At 40.6% G+C, this 22301-nt stretch overlaps 1 protein-coding gene across 1 annotated transcript in view; it reads left to right on the forward strand.

Annotated features, from left to right (window-relative positions):
• Positions 1-8503: 8503 nt before the first annotated feature.
• LOC126175470 (surfeit locus protein 6 homolog) overlaps positions 8504-22301 on the forward strand; it is an 82173-nt gene continuing 68375 nt past the window's right edge. Inside the window, exon 1 of the mRNA XM_049922284.1 lies at positions 8504-8702. Within this exon, the coding sequence (XP_049778241.1) occupies positions 8591-8702 (112 nt within the window). The 5' untranslated portion in view covers positions 8504-8590. The remainder of the gene's footprint in view (positions 8703-22301) is intronic.

Consider the following 22301-nt stretch of genomic DNA (forward strand, 5'->3'; position numbering starts at 1 on the left):
GTGATTTCTTGTTCCGCTTTCAATTGTACGAAGCGATGGAGTAAGGAAAGTGACTTACCATTTCACAGGTAATAGGACTACCGATACAATACAACAATACAGACTTAGTGCGTTTGCTAATTCGATATTTTTGAACAGGTTTCCTCTAAAGCAGTCACCCAGAGCTGCTAAAGAAGTGGATTACTTCCGTGAAGCGGAAAGATTTTAAACCTACGTTTTGCAGTTTTCTTTGCGGAAACCTTTTCCGACAAGATGATTACGTAGTGAGCCCTGGAACGTGGAAGAAACGTCTCAGACCCGAAGCAGTGCCATCAGTTTCTGACTTTCCGACACATTTGATGCCACCAAATAAATAGCCACGACGACATGTTAGGATTTTGAGTGACAACGATGCTTCTCCATTTGAGGTAGCTAATTAATTTCCTTGCTATGTGTGTGCTTTTGACTTTTGTGAATTTATTTCGTACGGACACAAATGGGCTACATAGGTCTAAGCAATGTTGTAATACAGTTCCATATTTTTGTTTTTAGCGTTCTGTCCTCGAATCCGTGCTTGATTTGCCCTCTGCAGAAGCTACTGATTGCGTGGAGAATGTTGCCAATGAGAATTCTTCCGTGGAAAGCATGTCCCATTTATCCAATGCAGAAGACGCGAATTGTGTCGAAAACGTTAGTATAAGGATGTTTTCACACCCCCAAAGTTTTCTTATAATATTTTTTCATCAAGCCTTGAGTTATTTCAATCATACATAACGAAATTATTTCTTTATTTCAGAGTGCAGTTGGTTTTCAAGTAATTGATTGTGGTATACAGTCGAAAGTAGAAATGGAAGACAAGGCGACCGAAACTTCCAATTTTTTCTCAGACATTGTACACGAATTAAAACGTAAACCGAAGTGTGTCCGTGAAAAACTTTGAAGAAGAGAGAAGAAAGTGTTTTCCATGGATGACATCATAAGTTCATTGAAGGAGAAGGGGCATCTTCCTGATAAGTTACATAACTTCCTCAATCATCAGAAAGGAACACAAGTGGAATTAGTGTGCAATTTAGTGGACAACTCTCTCTCGTCAAAGGGTAATAGATACACAACAAATGTGTAACTGTTTCCAATGACTGTGTACTTTTATTCACCAGCAGCATATGAATACCTGCAAAAATTAATGCCTCTGACCCATAAATCATTGATTTCCAAATTGGTGGCAAGTGTCGACTGTGAAACTGCCTTCTTAAAAGATGTTTTTAAGTACGTTGATTCGAACCCAATTGTAAGGGACCAGTTCAGCGATTCATGTCTAATTGTAGACAGTGTGGCAATTAGGAAGCAAGTAGTTTGGGACCAAGGAACTAAGCAATACACAGGTTTTTTAGAGTTTGGTGGGGAAGTGCCTCAGAAGTAATAGAGGCATCTGAGGCTCTGGTTTTCATGCTTGTCTCTATTAAAGGCAAATTTATATGCCCGATTGTATATTTCTTTATCAACGGTGTACAGGCAAATAATCAGGCCACACTGATAAAATCCGCTTCAGAGAGGCTGCATAGTTCTGGCATTAGGGTTTGGTATGTTACATGTGATGGCTGCAAGGAAATATAAGCACTTTACGTACACTTGGCTGTACTTTAAATTTTTCCAAGGGTTATTTTAAAAGCTACATTGTTTATTGTATCTTGGACATGTCATATGATTAAGTTTGCCAGAAATGCTTTATTTATTTATATATTTATTCTTTGCCCATGGACTCCAGCTGAAAATCCAGCTGAGAGTATTGGGTGTGTCATACAGTAGGCTATTAACATCAAACTTGATTTCACTATATATAAATGAAACAAATAATTAAACAGAAATAGTCCATAATCATACAAAAGTATTACATGTTTCACATTATATGTACACACAAATCCAAACAACATACATGATAATTTTAAAAGATACATTTCAGTAATGATATAACATATTAAACACCATCTTAGTATTCACTCAAACTGTATATACATTTCTCTGTGAGATATAGTTTCAAATGATTTTTAAAACATTTTAGGTCTGTTTCTTTTTTAATGATTTTGGGGAGTTTATTAAAAAACCTTATGCCTGCTTCTTCTGGGGCAGTCATAGACAGTTTTAGATTTCTGTTTATCATGTAGTAATTTTCATTTCTTCTTGTACCGTGTTTGTGTACATCTTTATTTAGGAGGTGTTTATCACTTGACCTTACCGCCATTATGCTTTGGTATATGTACAGTGAATATACTGTCATAATATTATAGTATACAAAAGCTTGCCTACAGGTCTGTCTTGGTGGTATTTTTGCAATGCATATCACTGCCCTTTTCTGAATTGTGAATATTCTTTATTCTTTTTAGGTAGCCAGCTTGTGCACTTCCCCATATATGAACTGAATAAGACAAATGTGGGAAGACAAGTCCATAATACATTGATCTGAGGACTTTACCATCCACAGTTTTAGCTGTTTTATGCATGATGAAGATCTGTTTGTTTATCTTTTTACACAGTGCATCGATGTGCTCCCCCCATGCCAAATGTTTGTCTATTATAGTTCCTAGAAAATTTGTGCTGATTACTTCTTTAATAGTCTTTCCATTTATATTAACATTTATATTGTAATTTTCACTATGCTTGGTCTGAAATACTACATTCATTGTTTTAGACTGATTCATAAACAGGTTGTTTTGTGTTAAATATTTATTTGCATTTTCGATAGTCAGGAGTGCTTCCTTCTCAAGCTCCTCCTTTGTTTCAGCTGTGAAAATGATTGTTGTGTCATCAGCATACATTATAAGTTTCTGATTTATATAGCTAGGGAAGTCATTTACGTAGAGTATAAATAGTATTGGCCCAAGCACAGACCCTTGCGGCACACCGTGTTTAACTGTTTGTAATTCTGATCTGTAGTTTGTTATATTTCCCCCACTAGTATGTCTGATTTCTGTACATTGTTTCCTATTTGTAATGTATGATTTAAGTATGTCATAGCATTTTCCTCTAATTCCATACTGATATAATTTCATCATTAATTTTGAGTGGTTCACACAATCAAATGCCTTAGATAGGTCCATAAAAATCCCACAAGTCTTTTGTTGCCTGTCAAGTAAATTAAGAATGTGCTCAATTATATCTGTTGATGCTGTTTTTGTTGACTTCCCTTCTCTGAAACCATGTTGTGATGAATGCAGTATACTGTACTTTGTTATAAAACTTACGATTCTATTCTTTATTATCATTTCATAGATTTTAGCAAATGTTGAGATCATTGATATTGGCCTGTAATTTCCTAATTCATCTCTGTTCCCTTTCTTAAATATTGGCTTCACTTTACTTACTTTCAGTGAATCTGGAAATATACCTTCTTCTATCGCAGCATTCAGCATGTGTGTCAATGGTTTTAATATACATTCTCTGCATTCCTTTATGAGATGTGATGTGACACCATCCAAGCCAGATGAATGTTTAATTTTAAGTTGTTTTATTAGGTTTGAAGTATCTGCTATTGAGTCTCCAACTGGCATTATTAGATGACATTTCATTGAGCAATTGAACAAGGTACAACAAGAAGAAGGTATGACATTTGCCAACAAACTATCAGGACAACATATAAGTTATGTAAATAGAAAAATGAATGTTTCATTAGCTCCACAGACTTTGAGTTCTAGTGTGGCAGATAGTATAGAGTTTTTGAGGAGGATTGGTGATCCAAATATTAAAGGAAGTGAAGCAACAGTAGAATTTTTGTATAATATTGATAGGATTTTTGATATTCTGAACTCCAGAAATCCATTAGGTAAAGGGTATAAGAGCCCCCTGAGACTTGACAACAAATCTTTGGCTTGGTATTTTAAAAAAATTAAAAAAGGTTCAAATGGCTCTGAGCACTATGGGACTTAGAACTACTTAAACCTAACTAACTTAAGGACATCACACAACACCCAGTCAACACATTGTTATTTTCAGACACACTGAAAATTATATCAAAAGCTTAAAAATCATTGGTGTTCCCATTGCTGCTCCATGCAAGAAATACTTTTGCTTCTGGGATAATTTTCAATATGCAATCAGTAAGGCACATAGCTCTGACAAGTATGCTTCGTGTTGAATCTCCTTTGAAGTATTAGCTAACATATAAACTGTCACAAGACCACATAGAGCTTTTTTCCCCCTGCATTGGTTGGAACAACAATCCGAATGCATACCAGTTCAAATGTGCCATGAGAAAGTTGCTCTTGGGTAACAGTGTCACTGCAATGAATGGGAATTGCTCAAATTTTAATATATGTTGTTTGCCACCTGTTTATGATTCTCATGCATGAAAGCATGTAGTAGAAAGTGATGAAAGTGCTGCAGAAAATGAAGTAGAGGAGTGGTGTGCACTTCTTGATGATAAGATTAAGTTCTCATTTCACAAGTAAAACATACTCTTATTATATTGCAGGGTATGTGTCATTACACCTTTCAAGGCAGATTACATGCAAAGACTGTCTTCACACACTGAAGCCACCAGTAGTTAAATCTGCTTTAGAATGTGATTCTCTCTATGTCTATGCTTTTCCCAATATGGCCAATAAAAAGGCATTTGTAAATTTTGTTAACCGAGGAAAACTGGCTAAAACAAGTGACTGTGTGTACTCTGTTGTAGAATACTCAGAAACTGTTTCAGATGTTTGTGATTGCTGGGGATATGCGACAGAAATATATACAGGCCAAGATTTTGCATTGTGCTAAAAATAAATTTTTTAGATTACCCATTTCCTGCTCTTGGTCATGATTACCATTATGAAATTAGGATTGAGGACTTACATCAGACTCAACTTGTTTGTAAGATTGCATCCCTATACTCCTGCATACGCTTAAAAACATGTGGAAAAAAAGCCTGCTGAGAAAATTTTAAACAATAAATAAAGTATAAGGCAGAAGTTAAATAAACTCATATTGTTTAATCATATATAGTGCTCAAATTGGAAAAATTATGTAATGGGACATTCCATGCAGATGGGTGTGATGTTTTGACAGATTTTTTAAAACTATTTTGTCCATAGATTTGTTGTTGTGTAATGATGAACTTCAAAAGATGAATCACATTGCAGTAAAATTAAGTCTTTACGTACTGTGTAGATATTGTAACAAAATTATAATTGTTTATTATATAAGCTTATTTTAAGATGTTTGGTGTTACAAAATATGCACTTGCATTAAAAACGGGTGATTTGTGTGAAATTAACGAAAAAAAAAATGTTCCGAGACTTATTTGACAGATGGCTTTCAGTGTTTTCACTTTAACAGTTTAATCACAGGATGGGTGTGATCTAATGGAGTATGCAGTGGTCCTATGTTTCAAACAGTAATGTTTGTGGATACTCTGAAACTTAAGAGCAATAAAATTGTTACTCTGTTAATTCTTGTTTTAATACTTCCTATAATGAACACAATGTTCCAGTTGATCATAAGCAACCTAATTTTCTGAATTTTGTCTTTATTTTGCTAGGATGTCTTTCTATTATATTTTCCTGTGTTGGGGGGGGGGGGGGGGGGGGGGAGAATGCAAATAATCATATAGAATTATCTTTCTAGCACTACAAAGTACAGAATACAGTGATTACAGGTTCACGTGGAAATCTAGGAAATTTCAGTATTCATGTTACATGCCTAATTTTCATCAATACCTACCTTAATTATACCGTTACACTTTTTGCTGATTTGAACTGTGTACTACGTGTTAAAAAGATTTTGTTTGGTCATAGTAATAAAAGCATTTCATTTTGTTAGTTCATATGTCCCATACGGAACTGAAATTATCAAGTTATGATGACAAAAGAAGGAAATAACATTAAGGAATCTTACTTCACAGAAATAATGTAACAATGGTTACACTTTTTGCTAGTTAACTTTAACATAAACCATTTAGTTTTCCATTACAAGTGAAAGCAGTTGCACGAGTCATGTAAAGAACAAAGTTTCCCATAGGGAACTAAAGTATTTTACGTTTGAGTTATTGCAGACCCAAAGTATTGTGATCTTCATATTTCTATTTAAAAAAGTTTGTAACCCAAATTCACAGACATTCTGGAATCTGCACATACATGTGTGTAGCAAGGTACTTTTCATATGCCATGTGGAACCTTTAATTTTCTGGTTTAAATATAATTTATTTCATGAATTACCTTTAATACCAGCACTGTCTGAATGCATTATTTACCATTTAGAAGAAGAAATATTAGTGTACAGAATAACAAACCTCATGAAAAATGCGAGAGATTGTTCTGTACAGAACTTGGAATGACTCTTTATCAATAGCAGATAAAAAAGAAGGCTTCTATTAAATGTTCAAAGAAACCAGTCAGTACCTCTTAATTCACCATAGAGGTGATACAGTAATAAAACAATTTACTTTTTTCAGAATTTCTGCTAAGTATTAAAAGTGTGAAGAGCTATTCAATTAGTATTTGCTTTACCAATAACCTGTAGTACAAGCACATGTATAAGCGGATAATTATGGGAGTCAAGAGTTATGTTAAAATGAAAGATACTGACTGTTATTACTTGCTCACAAAGCATTGTAGTTGCTGTACAGTTTATGCTGTATGTGGTGTACCCAATGTGATTCCTGGAGGACATAATATTCTGTTATCCTATGGGAGTGCACTGGTACCACACCTATTGAAAGTACATTTTGCTGTGGAATAGTTGTATCAGATGTCTGTACCAGAAAACAAATCTCCACTGTGACACCCTCATGTTCTTGGTATGCTATTAGCTATTATTACAGGAATACTCTTCACATGGAGGAGGAAGCATAGTGAGATTTTCTTTTTCATCATTTCCAACATTGTACACAACTTTCTTGCACTTTTATGTTATCACATTTTTCCCTTGATAATCGAAAAGAGAGAGGGTAAAAAAAAAAAAAAAATTCAAGCGAGCTTTCATAAAAACTGAAAACTCTACTTGCGTCATTTGTTATTTTCAAAATGTTACTCTCTTTCCAAATACTGTTCAATTTCTTGAAACCAATTTTGAATTTCTCAGGTTATTACATATTATTTACTGTACATTGTCCACCAATACTTCTGTTGTTACCAGATAGTTTGTAACGTGGCACTACCTTTGTGCCACTGGTATTGGCTAGTGTACTTTTGCAGATAAGAAAATCGACTGGACTAGAATGTCCTGTCAGTATAGGACAAATTCAGACAATATGGAACTTTTTACACTGAATTTGCAATATAATGTCACCCTTGTCTCACACAGATTGTAGCAGCCATTGGGGTACCTGTCTGGCCAGCTTCTGCAGCTTTCACTTTCAGGTTTGTTTTTTGCTTGGGCCATATACTGACAACCAGTCATTCCAGTGATTGACACCATGTCAAAGACTGGAACCAAGATTCACAGAAATAGAATTCTATGGTTGTAATTCAAAGTGTAATTAATTTTGCTCACTGACATGTTTTGAATTCAATTTTAAAATTGTTTGGATGTCAGACTGGAAAATTACAGTTTTAAGACACCCCAACCTTAAAATTAACAGCTGTGATCGAGGTTATTTCCAACAAGTCCCTTCACTTCCTACATCATCATCATGGATCAGTCCAATATAATATTATTACTAGACTTAACTTCCAAATGATACAAGTCATGCATTTAAGAGGAGCCTTAACGTTGGGCTTTGTGTTTGTCTCATTTAAATGTATTTCTTGTCTCGCATCAAAGACTGAAGCACTGTTAAAAACTGGTTGGTGCTTCTACCATATCACTCAAATACACCGTGTCATGTACAGGCGTTAATAAAATCATGGCATTTAAATTAATGATCAAAGAGAGAGCCAAATTCGTAAGTTTATGTTGCAATTACAGTGTCAGATTATATGCAGATCGGTAATGCATCACTTCAGATAAAGAAAAAATAACGATTTTTTCCGTTTATACGTAAGTAATACTTTAATAGTTCAGTTGTAATTTCTGTTGCCAGTAAAGATACCCCTAAGCAAACGATGTCAACTTTTTTTCAAGAGACGTCTTCACTGTTGTCCACACTTGATTTTCCGAATTATAACAGTAGTTAAAAGATTCGGCAAGTTAGTTAATTTGTTGACCTCCATTGAATCTTAAATAGTGTTTTAAAACGGGCAAATAAGTAAAGCACTCATAAAATAGTAAACAATTTATAGGTCAGCTTGTCAAACTTTCAAAACACACTCGAATTTAGGAATTTCATAGCAGAACTGTCACTGTTTTTTCTCGCTAGATTAGAAAAACTTCATTATGTTGATGTGTAGATATCTAGAACATCCAATATAAAATACTTATGAGGGCGCAGAACGAAAAACATTTTCATCCGTGTTTTCGCACTTCGTTTTCTGCCAAATTCAGATTTGGCGGACACTCAATGATATGATCTCTTGCCGGCACGCGCTAGAGCCATCTATCGGTAGGTCCGGTAGTAGAGCATCCCTCATTTCGCTAGCTTTAGACGCCTGTTTAGACGCCTGTGCACGGATTGCCAACTCCAGAGATATTTCTACTCATCCTTGTAGTGTTTGTGTTTATGTAGCGGATAAGTGCATGCATTGCATAGTTGTTGAGTATGAAGGTAAAACGACTTGATGTCCCAGCTCTACGAAAACTGCTTGCGGCCGAAAACAAAGTCGTAATAGATTTATGGAAATGCCTGCCTATTCCGGGACAGTACGTACAAGGTAAGAAATTTGAGATGACGAGAGTTTTCGCAGGGATCTTTAAACTTAGAAAGCTGCAAGTTAACTCCAAAATTCATTAATAGTCTCTTACTATATATTCAATAGGATGACTGACAGATTTAAAGACTTTTTGCTCCTCAGCCACGATCATCCTGCTCAAAGCCCGAGAACATTTCAGTCTACATCTGCGCGAGTAGACTGTGAGAAGTTACAGGGGGTCAAACAATAACAAACATTAACAAGCTAACCTAAAGGCTTTAAGGAATTGAAGCAGGGTACTTCATTAGCTTTTGTACATTGATTAGAAACTTTAACGTAGTTCAACTTGTGCAACAGATAAGATTTCCTTACGTTTAATGTCTGAACTGCACACTAGGTTTGATATTCCACAGGGTACAGTAATAACATTATTTGTGAATAATGTACAAAAACTTTCCGTTCGTTCACCCGAATATTGCTTATGTTACGCTAGAGTCTGATCTTGAAATCTTGTTTGGGGCCACAGACCGAACTGTGTGACACAGCCCATCAAAAACACAGTCCATTGTCTCCTTTACCGTTATGAGCTTCCCGTTTCCAGTTAATCTCAACATAAATGTTGTAGTTAAAGTAAATAATTTGTGGAAGAAATATGAAGTGTGTAAGAAGTACAGACTATAATCCTTAGAAGTTGGTTTGGGGAAGTCATGATGTTGATCCATTGCAGGTCCTGTGTGGCTGGAAAACAACAAAAAGTATTTCTCACAAGGAAAAAATAATCAGCAGAGAAAGTTACACTTGACTGAAAAGTCTGAGACCTAGTGACGTGGTGCAGCTTGATGAGACCTGTAATCATATTCGTGAGAGTGATATTTTTAATCCCTGTTCTGCCATACAGGATGAAGTTTTCCACAGCTTGCTTAAATAGTTCATGATGGACACTAGGATAGATCCTTTAAATGGGCACAGTGTATATCTTTCTCCAGTCTGCACTTGTGCTCCATCACTAATAACTTCAGTGTTGATGAAATATTAAATACTAATTTTTCTTTTTCATAAAAAAAACTAAAACCTATAGTTTAACTGGAAGCTAAAGTCTGAGAAGAGAGACTAAAATTCAAGCCGTTTTTTTCCATCTTTGATGGGGGAAGAAGATTATAAAAAGGCTGTAAAAACAGCAGAGGAAACATTCAGCTACTAAAAATATAGGCAGAAAACACTATGGAACCTAGTTGTCAAAACAAAATAACGCATGGTTGAACGTGTGTACTAACAAAGAGAGTTACAGATTTAGGAGTTAGGAAGTATTGAAAACTGTGATGAAGCCATTCACTTAGCGGTATTGTTAACAATCAGTGTGGCCACTATGTTGTTATACAGTGATGCAAATAAGACTACCACTTATGTAGATATCAGGACCCCAGTGGGGATAAGAAGTTCTGAATCAAGAGATTATTCATGTGATTAACACTTTCAAACCTATATTGAAAAGATCTGACCACTGTGGGAAAATAGGAATTTTCAGTGAGGGTTTCATTAATACTTCAGAATACATAGTGCATATCAAAAAAGATTGACACAGTACATTTGTTGACTTAATCAACTTGCAACCAAACTGTGTATAAAGGAATATTCAATACAAGATGTTGGCTTTAACCAATGACCTAGGAAACACAACAAATGCCATAAATAATGCCTACATCTACATCTTTATTTGGCAGACCTCCATATGGTGCTTTGAAGAGAGTAGCTAGCACCACTACTAACCATTTCCTTTACGGTTCCACTCACAAATAGAGTGAGGGAAAAATAACTGTATAAGAATCTCTGTACGAGCCCCTAAGTTCTCATATCTTATCTTCATGGTTCGAAATGTTCATTGATAGCAGTATAAACATTCTGCAGTCAGCCTCAAATGCCTGTTCTCTAAATTTGTGCAATAAAGTAGTGCCTTGCAGAAAGATCCTGCCAGGAATTTCCCTTCAAAGTTCACAAAGCATCTTCATAATGCTTGCATGCTAATTGAACCTACCGGTAACAAATCAAGCAGTACACCTCTGAATTGCTTCAATGTCTTCCTTTAATTAGACTTAGTGGGTTTCCCAAATATTGAACAGTACTAAGAATGGGTCACACTAGGGTTTTATATGCTGCATCCATTATGGATGAGCTACACACTCCCAAAATTCTTCTAACAAGACAAAGATGAACCTTTCCCTACTAGCAACCTGATGTGCTCATTCCAGCTCATATCGGTTTGCAACGTTATGCCTAGATATTTAATCAAAGTACCTGCATCAAGCTGCACTCTACTAATGCTGTATTTAAATTGTATGGGACTGTTTCTTCTGCTCATCGTGTTGACTTACATTTTTCTAGATTTAGAGCAAGCTGCCATTCATTAAACCAACTAGAAATTTTGTCGAAGTCATTTTGTGTATTTCTAGTCACTTGATGACGGCACCTTTGTGTACGCCACAGTGTCATCAGTAAACAGCTGCAAATTGCTTTGCACCCTGTCAGTAAGGTCATTTATGTATGTAGAGAATAAAATGAGACGTATCCCACTTCTCTGGAGCACTTTGACGATACCCATGTCTCTGGTGAATATTTGCCGTTGACAACTACTTACTTGGTTCTATTACTTAAAAAGCCTTCGAGCCATTCACATATCTAGGAACCTAAACAATATTTTTGGACCTTTGTCTACAGTCTGCAGTGGGGTCCATGTCAAATACTATCCAGAATTCTGGGAATTTGGAATCTCCCTATTTCCCTCCATGCATGATTTGTAGTATTATAATCAAACTTGTAGTGTGTTCAAGAATTCTGCTGCACACTGATGTTGAGGAAATTGTTCTGTAATTATGTGAGTAAATTCTATTACCTTTATTATCTAAAGGAGTCTCCTGTGCTATTTTCCATTCACGTGGACTTTTCACTGGGTGAGAGATTCATGAAAAATGCAGGCTAAGTAAGGGGCCAATGTCACAAAGTATGGAGTGGCTACAATGTGATAAGTAATGATTTTTTGAAACAGTTCAAGCTGCAGATCAGTCTGTCACAACAACCAGTTTTTTTTTAGTTTTACATTTGTTATCTTTGCCAGCAAACAACAAAATTGTGAATATATGCTCTAAAATGTGATGTCACAGCAACCATTATACCACTATATCATAGTATCAATGCATGTCCTAGTACATCAGTCCCCTTTTGTTTGGGCTTCTGTCACAGTCTGTACAAGACTACTCTATAATGATGGTAGACTTTGCAGAGAACACTTCTGTTGCCCAGGCTGTTCATTTATTTATTTGCATTTTCTTTCAATGGAGCCATCATCCGCATGTACATCTATACTCTGCAAACCACTGAGAGACGCATGGCAGAGGGGATGTCCCATTGTGCTAGTTATTATGGTTTCTTCATGTTCCATTCACGTATGGAGTGTGGGAAGGATGATTATTTGAATGCCTCTGTGCGGAAATACGGAAGCGTCCAATCCCGCCCGTCTGCTTTGACCCATGACGTCACAAATATGGCGGAAACAAAAACAAACACACACACTTTCCACAAGAAGCCTAATGACACGAACGGGACAAGCGCGGGAAATGGGGTGTTTTGGGTGGGGGGGCAAACTAAATATAAACAAATTTAGACGCCTTGCGTAGCTACAACGTGTAAGTGAAGACAGCCATGCATGAATACCCACCCACCTCCCCAGGGGTCGTAACCCCTGCAACCCATAGGATATAAAGATGCTTCAGTAGCTGATTAGTGTTTTTTGTGTTTTTAAAAAAAAAAAAAAATCTCACGGGATATAACGAACAGATCAGAAAGATAAATATAATAAACTAAAACAGAAATTGGAGGAAACAGATAATTAAAATAAGTAATAAGCATTTTTAAATTAAAAAAAAATCTCACGAGATAGAATGAACAGATCAGAAAAGTAAATAAATTAAGATAAAACAGAACTGGAGACAGCCACACTCAAACCAAACTCCGCGCCGTCATGACGTCACACACGACAACACCCTTACGTCACGGGTCAAAGCCGACGCGTGGGATCGGACGCTTCTGTCGACCCCTCTGTGCATGTAATAATTATTCTAACCGTATCTTTACAATCTTATCATTCCATTTCATATCCCTAGAAAGTGTTACACCCAATTATTTGTATGCATTGCCAGTTCCAACAGTGACCAGTTGATATTATAGTCATATGATAGTACATTCTTTTGTTGTATGAAGTGCACAGTTTTACATTGAAGTGCCAAAGAAACTGGTATAGGCATGCATATTCAAATACGGAGGTATGTAAACAGGCGGAATACAGCAGTGCAGTCGGCAACACCTGTATAAGACAACAAATGTCTGGTGCAGTTGTTAAATTGGTTACTGCTGCTACAGTGGCAAGTTATCAAGATGTGAGTGAGTTTGAATGTGGTGTTATAGTCAGCACACGAGCGAAGGGACACAGAATTTCTGAAGTAGTGATGAAGTGGAGATTTTCCTGTATGACCATTTCACAAGTGTACCGTGAATATCAGGAATCCAGTAAAACATCAGATCTCCAAGATCGCTGCAGCTTCAGATCTCCAACATCACTGCAGCTAGAAAAAGATCCTGCAAGAATGGGACCAATGATAACTGAAGAGAATTGTTCAATATTACAGAAATGCAACACTTCTGCAAATTTCAGTGCTGGGCCCTTAATAAGTGTCAGTGTGTAAACCATTCAATGAAACAACATAGCTATGGGCTTACAGAGCCGAAGGCCCACTGGTGTACCCTTGATGACTGCATGACACAAAGCTTTATGCCTCGCCTGAGCCTGTCAACACCGACATCCTCCCCCCTTCCCAAGTGGGCTCACCACTCTTTGGCGGGTTCGTGCTTGGCTACCACAGCAGCATTTTTTTCCCTTCTGTGCTGCATGTCTATCCTCTTGCTATGCTTTTCCCCTCACTTGGGGAACATGTCTGGGACGTTACTGAGAACGTTCTGCATTGTCTGTCGCTGACATAAGAACAGTCTCACCTTTGTTTTTCGCTCCCTTTTCCTTTCTTTGTTTCCCTTCTCCTCTTATTTCTCCACTTCTCAGTTTGAGGTTCCTCTTTTTCTTAAACCTCTCTGTGCGCTTCTGAAGGCCGGCTCAATTGTCTGATGTGTAACAGGTGACTGGGCAACGCATGATTCCGAGCCCCAGGTTGACAGGTAAGGTTTGCACGTACTCCAGGTACAGGCCAGACCCACAGATGGATGATTGCCAGAGCTGCAACCTTCTAAATTACCGATTGGTCCCTCTGTCAGGTGTTATGGAGGTGTGAACAATCACGTAAGGTGGGTGTGCGCTGTTGTGAAGGGGCCCCCCCAGTTGGAAGGAGTGTGCCATCAGAGGCAGTGGCAATCATGGGGGATTTTCTCGCAATGAGTTAATCATCTTCCCAATCAACATCTACGAAACGTAAATGTAATGAGGCTTATGATTCAAAGATCCTTCCCACCGCACCACGGTTCTTCATGGTCTCACATACTGAAGACGGTCAGTCCTTCGCCACGGTAAATCCATTTGTTATTCAGAAAGGTGTTGATGCAATTGCCAGCCCTGTGAAATCCTTCTCTTTTTTATGGAATGGTACTTTGCTTTTGGAGACTACTTCTGGTTCTCAAGCACAAGAACTGCTTGCTCCCTCGCTTCTCCATGACTACCCTGTTTGTGTCGAGGCCCATAGAACTTTGAATTCTTCCCTTCGTGTAATTTACACCAGGCTGCTCAAAGGTCCAACAGAGGCCGGAATCCAATCTTACCTCTCTGATCAGGGCATCATAGCCATCCATCATGTAACGCAAAAGGGTAGATCCCTCCTTAGTGCCCACCCGCACTCTTTTTCTCACCTTTGATAAAGTGGTGCTTTCGTACTAGATCAAAGCAGGCTATGATATTATGTGCTGCTACCAGTGTCATCGTTTCAACCACACTAGAACATCTTGTCGACACCCAGCCAAATGTGTCATCTGTTGTATGGAAGCACACAAGGGCAATTGTCCATCTCCTCCTCCCTTCTGTATCAACTGCAATGGCGGCCATGACGTCTCCTCTCGAGATTGTCCCATGTATCTTGATGAGTGGGCTGTTCAGAAGATCCAGATAAATGAAAAAGTTCCTTACCCAGTAGTTCGCTGGCTAGTTGCAAATCCTGCATTTTTCCATCTGGCACCTATAGTTCTCGCTCCATGGAGGACGTGGCCACGTGGATGTGCATCCTCCAATTCAGCTCTGAGGTTGTGAAACTGCACAGTGTCAAGGTACCATCACCATCACAATGTCCAGCTGTGCAACAAGCCGTCAAACTCTTGCCTCAAGGGGCAAAGCTACCAGTAGGCTGGATAGGATAGGAGTAGTATTCCCATGAAGACTTTCTCTGTCCCTCCGGCCAAACAACACTGGAATATTCCTCCAACCAGAAAGGCTCGAAGAAGTCCACAAAAGGCAAACGGTCTTCTCCTTCGCCAACTCGAAGATTGTCTTCAACGGTGTTGCTACGTGATAACGTTAGCCTGGCCAGCCTCTGTGTCACCAGAGCACACCACGAACCATTTCTCAGCGTTGGACACCATGGAGCAGGATCCTCCTCCTGTGCCCTGTAGTAGTGACTCTTCACCAGCTGTCACTCGGCACCTGCTTTTAGTTTCACAGCATCCGCTTGTACTCTGCCTTCAGAGAACGAAATTGCTCCCTCATGACCACTTTGAGCTTTCGCATTTCCTAATGATTCGTATTGACCTTCCCCCCCCCCCCCCCCCTCCCCCCTCCCCCCTGAGGTTGGCATTCCGTCTCATGGGGGTGTCATGCTGCTTTTACAGGATGGCATTCATAGTCAACCCATCTCCCTGACTACGTATCTTCAAGCTGTTACAGTTCGCCTTTTCCTTCCCCACCTGTACCCTCTGTACTATTATGTCCCTCAGTCAGTTGATGTCACCAGAGCACACTTGCTTCAGCTTATTGGGCAGCTACCTCCCCCATTTTTTCTACTCGGTGACTTTAATGCGCGTCATCCCCTTTGGGATTCTCCCAGAGCCTGTCAAAGAGCACCCACATTTCTTTCTGACTCCTCGCTCATCTGTTCCCATTTGGACCTATCCTTCTGCACTGCCCAGCTTGCCCATCGTCTTGAGTAGTTCGTTCTTTCTGACCCTACTCGAGCGACCATTTCCCATGTGCTATCTGTTTGCTGACTCCTACTCCATCCGCGTGCACACCCAAATGACAACTTACTGAGGCTGACTGACAGCTTTACTCTTCCCTGGCGACCTTCAAAAAACAAGATTTTCCCACTTGTGATGACCAGGTGGAATATCTCACAAAAGTTATCCTTACTGCTGCAGAACGTTCCATTCCTCGCACTTCCTCTGTACCATGTTGTGCCCCAATCCCTTGGTGGACTGAGGCATGCCGTTGTGCACTTTGCACACAGAGATGTTTTCTCCGGGTTTTTAACTGTCGTCCTGCGGTGGTGAACTGCATTAATTATAAATAGATGCGTACAAAGTGTCATTGTGTTCTTCAAGGCAGCAAAAAAGCTAGGTGGATCTCATTCACTAGTTCTTTTAACAGTCCCCCCCCCCCCCCCCCCGCCCCCTTCCTCTGTCATGTGGGCCAACCTCTGACCGCTCTCTGCGACCAAGACCCATCCCCCAGTTTCCGACCTGACAGTGCAGACGTTGTCCTCACGGACCTATTGCTATCTCCAACACCTTGGGCTGCCATTTTGCAGAAGTTTTAGAGCTCTTCCCACTATCACCCTGTTTCCTCCATTGGAAACGAGCAGAGGAGGCTCGAGCGATACCCTTCTCTTCTCCGAATCCTGAGTGCTACAATGCTGTCTTTACTGTGAGGGAGCTAGATCATGCTCTCAGTTCATCCCGATCCTCTGCCCCAGGGCCAGACGCCATCCACATTCAGATGTTGCGGCACCTTTCTCTCCGGGCAAGCACTTTCTGTTTAACATGTACAATCGCATCTGGGCAGAGGGCACATTTCCCGGACGCTGGCATGAAGCCACCGTCATACCAATACCTAAGCCTGGTTAGGACAAAAACCTTCCTTCTAGCAGCTGCATTTGCAAGGTGATGGAATGTACGGTTCATGGCCGGCTGGTATGGTGGCTCGAGTCTTGTAATTTACTGACGAATGCACAGTGTGGATTTCAAGCACAGCATTCTGCAGCTGACTGTCTCTTTACTTTGTTCACCCATGTCATGAATGGTTTTCTGCGGAACTCCCAGACTGTGGCTATGTTTTTCATTTTGGAGAAGGCCTGCGACACCTGCTGGAGAACTGGTATCCGTACTCTGTACATGTGGGACTTCTGTGGCCATCAGCCCTGTTTCCTTCAGGCATTTTTAAAAAACCGCATTTTCAAGGTGCGTGTGGGTTCTGCCTTGTCGGCACCTTTATCCAGGAAAACAGTGTGCCTCAGGGTTCTGTCCTGAGCGTCGTCCTCTTTGCTATCGCCATTAACCCTATACTGGCCTGTCCCCCGCCGAGCATCTTCGGCTCCATTTTTCTTGATTATTTTTCTGTCTATTGCATTTCTCCACAGACCTGTCTCATTGAGTGGCGTCTTCAGTGATGTCTTGATTGTCTTTACTCCTAGAGCATCGACAATGGCTTTCGCTTTTCCACTGACAAAACTGTCTATAAATTTCCGGTGATGCAATTGGTTTCTCCCACCACCTTTGCATCTTGAGCCTTTTGCCCGTCCATTCGTAAAACTACGAAATTCTGGGGGACCATGACTGATAGGAAACTCTCTTCGTCCTCCCATGCGTCTTTCCTGGCAGCCTGCTGTACACAGTTCCTCAATGTCCTACGTGTCCTCAATGGTACTTCCTGGGTTTCTAGTCGAACCACCCTATTCCGTTTGTTACCGGTCCCTTGTCCTTTCGAAACTCGACTACAGGTGCTTTGTTTGTGCTTCTGCATGTCCATCCATCGTACGCCATCTCAACACTATCCACCATCATGGCATCCGTTTGGTCACGGGGAACCTTTTACAGTAGCCCGGTTGAGATTCTGTGTGCTGAAACTTCTGAACTATCACTGTCCTACCGCCGTGACTTTCTTCTCAGCAGGTATGCATGCAGTTTGTCTGCCATGCGTGGCCACCCATCCTATGCCTCCTATTTAGATGATTCCTTTGATTGCCATTATGGGGCACATCCATCTTCACTGTTATCTCTTGGAGTCTGCTTTCGTCACTTTCTACGGTGGCTTAACTTCACACTACCTGCACCTTTTCCAGTGAGTGTGAACCCTTCACCACCTTGGCTTTGTGTAGCAGCTCATGTTAACCTTGGCCTTCATTCGCTTCCTAAGGACGCTACTCCATCCTCGGTCTATCGCCTTCAGTTTCACGACCTTCACATGGAACTTCATGATAGTACCTTTGTATACACTGATGGCTCTCGGACTGACCATGGGGTCAGGCGTGCCTTCGTCATTGGCACCTGTGTCTTTCGATATCGGCTTCTTGAACACTGGTCAGTATTTACAGGTGAGGTCTTCGCCCTGTATCAGGCCATGGAGTACATCCAGCGACACAGCGTTTTAGATTGTATCCTTTGCTTAGACTCACTCAGTGCCCTTCAGAGTCTATGCGGACTGCACACCACCCATCCCTAAGTGCAGTGGGTCCAGGAAAACTGTCACTTGCTCACTCTTGGTGGAGCCAGTGTGATGTTTCTGTGGGTTCCTGGTCATGTCGGTCTGCCAGGAAATGAGGCTGCTGATGCTGCTGCCACGGCTGCAGTCCTCACCGGCGAGTTTCTATATTCCCTCCGATGATTTCTGTGTTGCCATCTGTCAGAAGGTGGTGTCCCTTTGGCATTGTCCTTGCTTCATGGGAATAAGTTCCGGCTTATTAAGTCTGTTCCAGTGGCTTGGATGACCTCCTCTTGGCCGTGACTGCCTCTTGCCTATTGAGCAATGCCTTTTTAGCAAGTGGTGCTACCCCACCACTTTGATTGTGCCCAAGTTTTAACTGTCCGCCACTTCGTGATGAACTGCCCAGTTTTTAACTGTTTACATTCCCGCTTTGGTTTGCCATCTGAGTTCTCGGCCCTTTTAGCAAATGATGTGCGGGCTGTTGACCACGTTTTATGTATTATCAGCCAAAGGAATGTGGTGAAGGCAATTTAATTTTTAATTCTGGACCTCTGTTTCTGTGTGGTGTCTTTTTTTTAGCCCTTTTCCATGTGCCTGTTTTTAGCCGTCTTCTATTATGTTCATTGGGACTGACCTATAGTTGTTTTTTTACTCATCTCTTATAGGTTTGACTCGGCTGCGTATGACCCCAGTTGTTTTTTGTGCCCTAAAGCAAAGCAAAACCAAACCAAACCACAAACTGACATTGGACTGTCGATGACTGGAAACATGTTGCCGGGTTGGACGAGTCTCATTTCAAATTGTATCGAGCAGATAGATCTGTATGGGTATGGACACAACCTTATGAATCCATGGACCCTGTGTGTCAGCAGGGGACTGTTCAAGCTGGTGGAGGTTCTGTAATGGTGTGGGGCGTGTGCAGTTGGAGTGATATGGGACGCCTGATACATCTAGATACAACTCTGACAGACGACACATACGTAAACTTCCTGTCTGATCACCTGCATCCATTTATGTTGTGAATTCCAATGGACTTGGACAATTTCAGCAGGACAATGCGACACCCCACATCCAGAATTGCTACAGAGTGGCTCCAGGAACACTCTTCTGAGTTTAAACACTTCTGCTCCCACAAAACTCCCCAGATGTGAACATTATTGAGCATATCTGGGATGCCTTGCAACATTGTGTTCAAAAGATATCTCCACCCCATCATACTCTTATGGATTTATGGACAGCCCTGCAGGATTCATGGTGTCAGTTCCCTCCAGCACTACTTCAGACATTAGTTGAGTCCATGCCATGTCGTGCTCTGGCTCTTGTGTGTGTTCATGGAGGTAGGTGTACCAGTTTCTTTGGCTCTTCAGTGTACATTTTGAAACATTTAAACCAAGTTGCCAATCTCTGCACCACTTTGAAATGTTATCAAGATTTGACTGAATGTTTATGCAGCTTCTTTCAGATATTACTTAACTATAGACAACTACATCATCTGCAGAAAGTCTGAGGTTACTGTTAATATTGTCTGCAAGGTCATCAATATACAGCATGAACAGCAAGGGTCCCAACACAATTTCCTGGGGCACACCCAAAGTTATTTCTACATCTCATGATGACTGTTCATCCAGGATGACATGCTGTGTCCTCCCTAACAAAAAGTCCTCAATCCAATCACAAATTTCACTTGAAGTGCAGTATAATAGAACTTTTGACAGTAAACATAGGTGTGGTGCTGAATCAAATGCTTTTTGAAAATCAAGAAATACATCTATCTGACTGCCTTCATCCAAAGCTTACAGTATGACATGTGAGAAAAGTAGGAGTTGGATTTTGCATGATCGTTGTTATCAGAATCCATGCTGGTTGGCATGGAAGAGGTCATTCCGTTCAAGAGACCTCAATTTGTTTGAGCTCAGAATATGTTCCAAGATACAACAACAAATTGATGTCAAGGATATTGTGTGGTATTTCTGTGGATCACTTTGATACTATTCTTGTAGACCGGTGTTACCTGTGCCTTCTTCCAGCTACTGGGCACAGTTTTTTGCTCGAGGGTTCTATGATAGATTATAATTAGAAGAGGGGCTAACTCAGCCACAAATTCAGTATAGAATCTGATAGGGATTTCATCAGCCCCAGGAATTTTGTTCAGTTTTAATGATTTCAGCTGTTTCTCGACACCACTGAACCTAATACTTATGCCATTCATCTTCACAGTGGTACAAGCATTAAATTGGGAAATTCTCCTGGGTTTTCCCTTGTAAAGAAACATTTGAAAATGGAGTTACAGTTTCAGATTTTGATTTGCTGCCCTCAATTTCAGTTTCTGTCTTGTTCACTAGGGACTGCACACTAACTTTGCTGTCACTGACAGCCTTTACATATGACCAGAATTGTGGTTGGTTTTCATGAAATTTCATTTGACAATACTCTGCTACGATAGTTGAAGACGTCACGAATTTCTCTCTTAATAGCCAAAAATCAAACAATGGAAAAACCAAGAGGAATCTGCTGGCTGTTGGTTAATTCCATCTCCAAACATTGCCACAGTGACCCCATTCCAGAAATCCAGCAAGACTGTAGAGTCAGTATTCAAATCCTTAGGCCCATCCCAGAATCTATCCCCAGAATCCATCTCTCTGCACACCCTTACCACTGCCCGCACTCCTACCTTCTACATGCTTTCCTAAAGTCCATAAACCTAACCACCCAGGATGCTCCATTGTGGCCAGTTACTGTACCCCCACTGAGAGAATCTTTGCTGTCGGAGACCAAAACCTTCAACCTATTACCCAGAACCTACCCTTCTATATAAAGGATACCAATCATTTCCTCCACCGACTCTCCACAGTTCCTGTCCCTTTACCACACGGTGCCCTGCTCGTTACTATTGATGGCACCTACCTGTACACTAACATTCTTAATGGCGTTGGTCCTACTGTTATTGAACACTACCTTTCCCAATTCCCGACTGATTCCAAAAGAACAACCTCCTTCCTAGTCACCATGACCATCATCACCCACAATTACTTCTCCTTCGAAAGCATTACCTACAAACAAATCCGTAGTATGGCAATGGGCACTCGTATGGCACCATCCTATGCCAACCTATTCGTGGGCCGTCTAGAGGAATCTTCCTGAAAACCCAGAATCCTAAACCCTTCACCTGCTTTAGATTCACTGATGACATCTTTGCTATCTGGATCGAAGGTGAGGACACTCTATCCACATGCCTCTAGGTTGTCATCAACTTCTCCCCATTTGTTTCACTTGTTCCTACTCAACCCAACAAGCCACCTTCGTAGATCTTGACCTCCACCTCAAATATGGCTGCATCAGTACCTCTGTCCATATCAAACCTACTAACCACCAGCAATACCTCCACTTTGACAGCTGCTACCCATTCCATACCAAAAAGTCCCTTCCATACAGCCTATCCACCCTTGGTCGTCACATCTGCAGTGACAAGCAGTCCCTCTTGAAATATACTGAGGGTCTCACTAAAGCCTTCACTGACCGTAACTATCCTCCTAACCTTGTACAAAAACAAGCCTCCCGTGCCTTATCTTTCCAGTCTCCGAACACCTCCCAAAGTCTCACTGTCCGGCCACAGAGGAGCATTCCCCTCATGACTCAGTACCACCCAGGACTAGAGCAGCTGAATTACATTCTCTTCCAGGGTTTTGTTTAACTCTCATTGTCCCTGAAATGAGAAATGTCGTGCCCACTATCCTTCCCACCCCTCCCACAGTGGTATTCTGCCGTTCATCGAACTCACACAATATACTCGTCTATCCTTACACAATCCCTTACCTCACGGCTCCTACCCCTGTAATAGACCAAGTTACATGACTCGTCCCATACACCCTCCCACTACCACCACCTACTCCAGCCTGGCACTAACATCACCTATCCCATCAAAGGCAGGGCTACCTGTGAAACCAGGC

This window comes from Schistocerca cancellata, chromosome 3 (assembly GCF_023864275.1).
Source record: "Schistocerca cancellata isolate TAMUIC-IGC-003103 chromosome 3, iqSchCanc2.1, whole genome shotgun sequence".
Classification (NCBI taxonomy): Eukaryota; Metazoa; Arthropoda; class Insecta; order Orthoptera; family Acrididae; genus Schistocerca; species Schistocerca cancellata.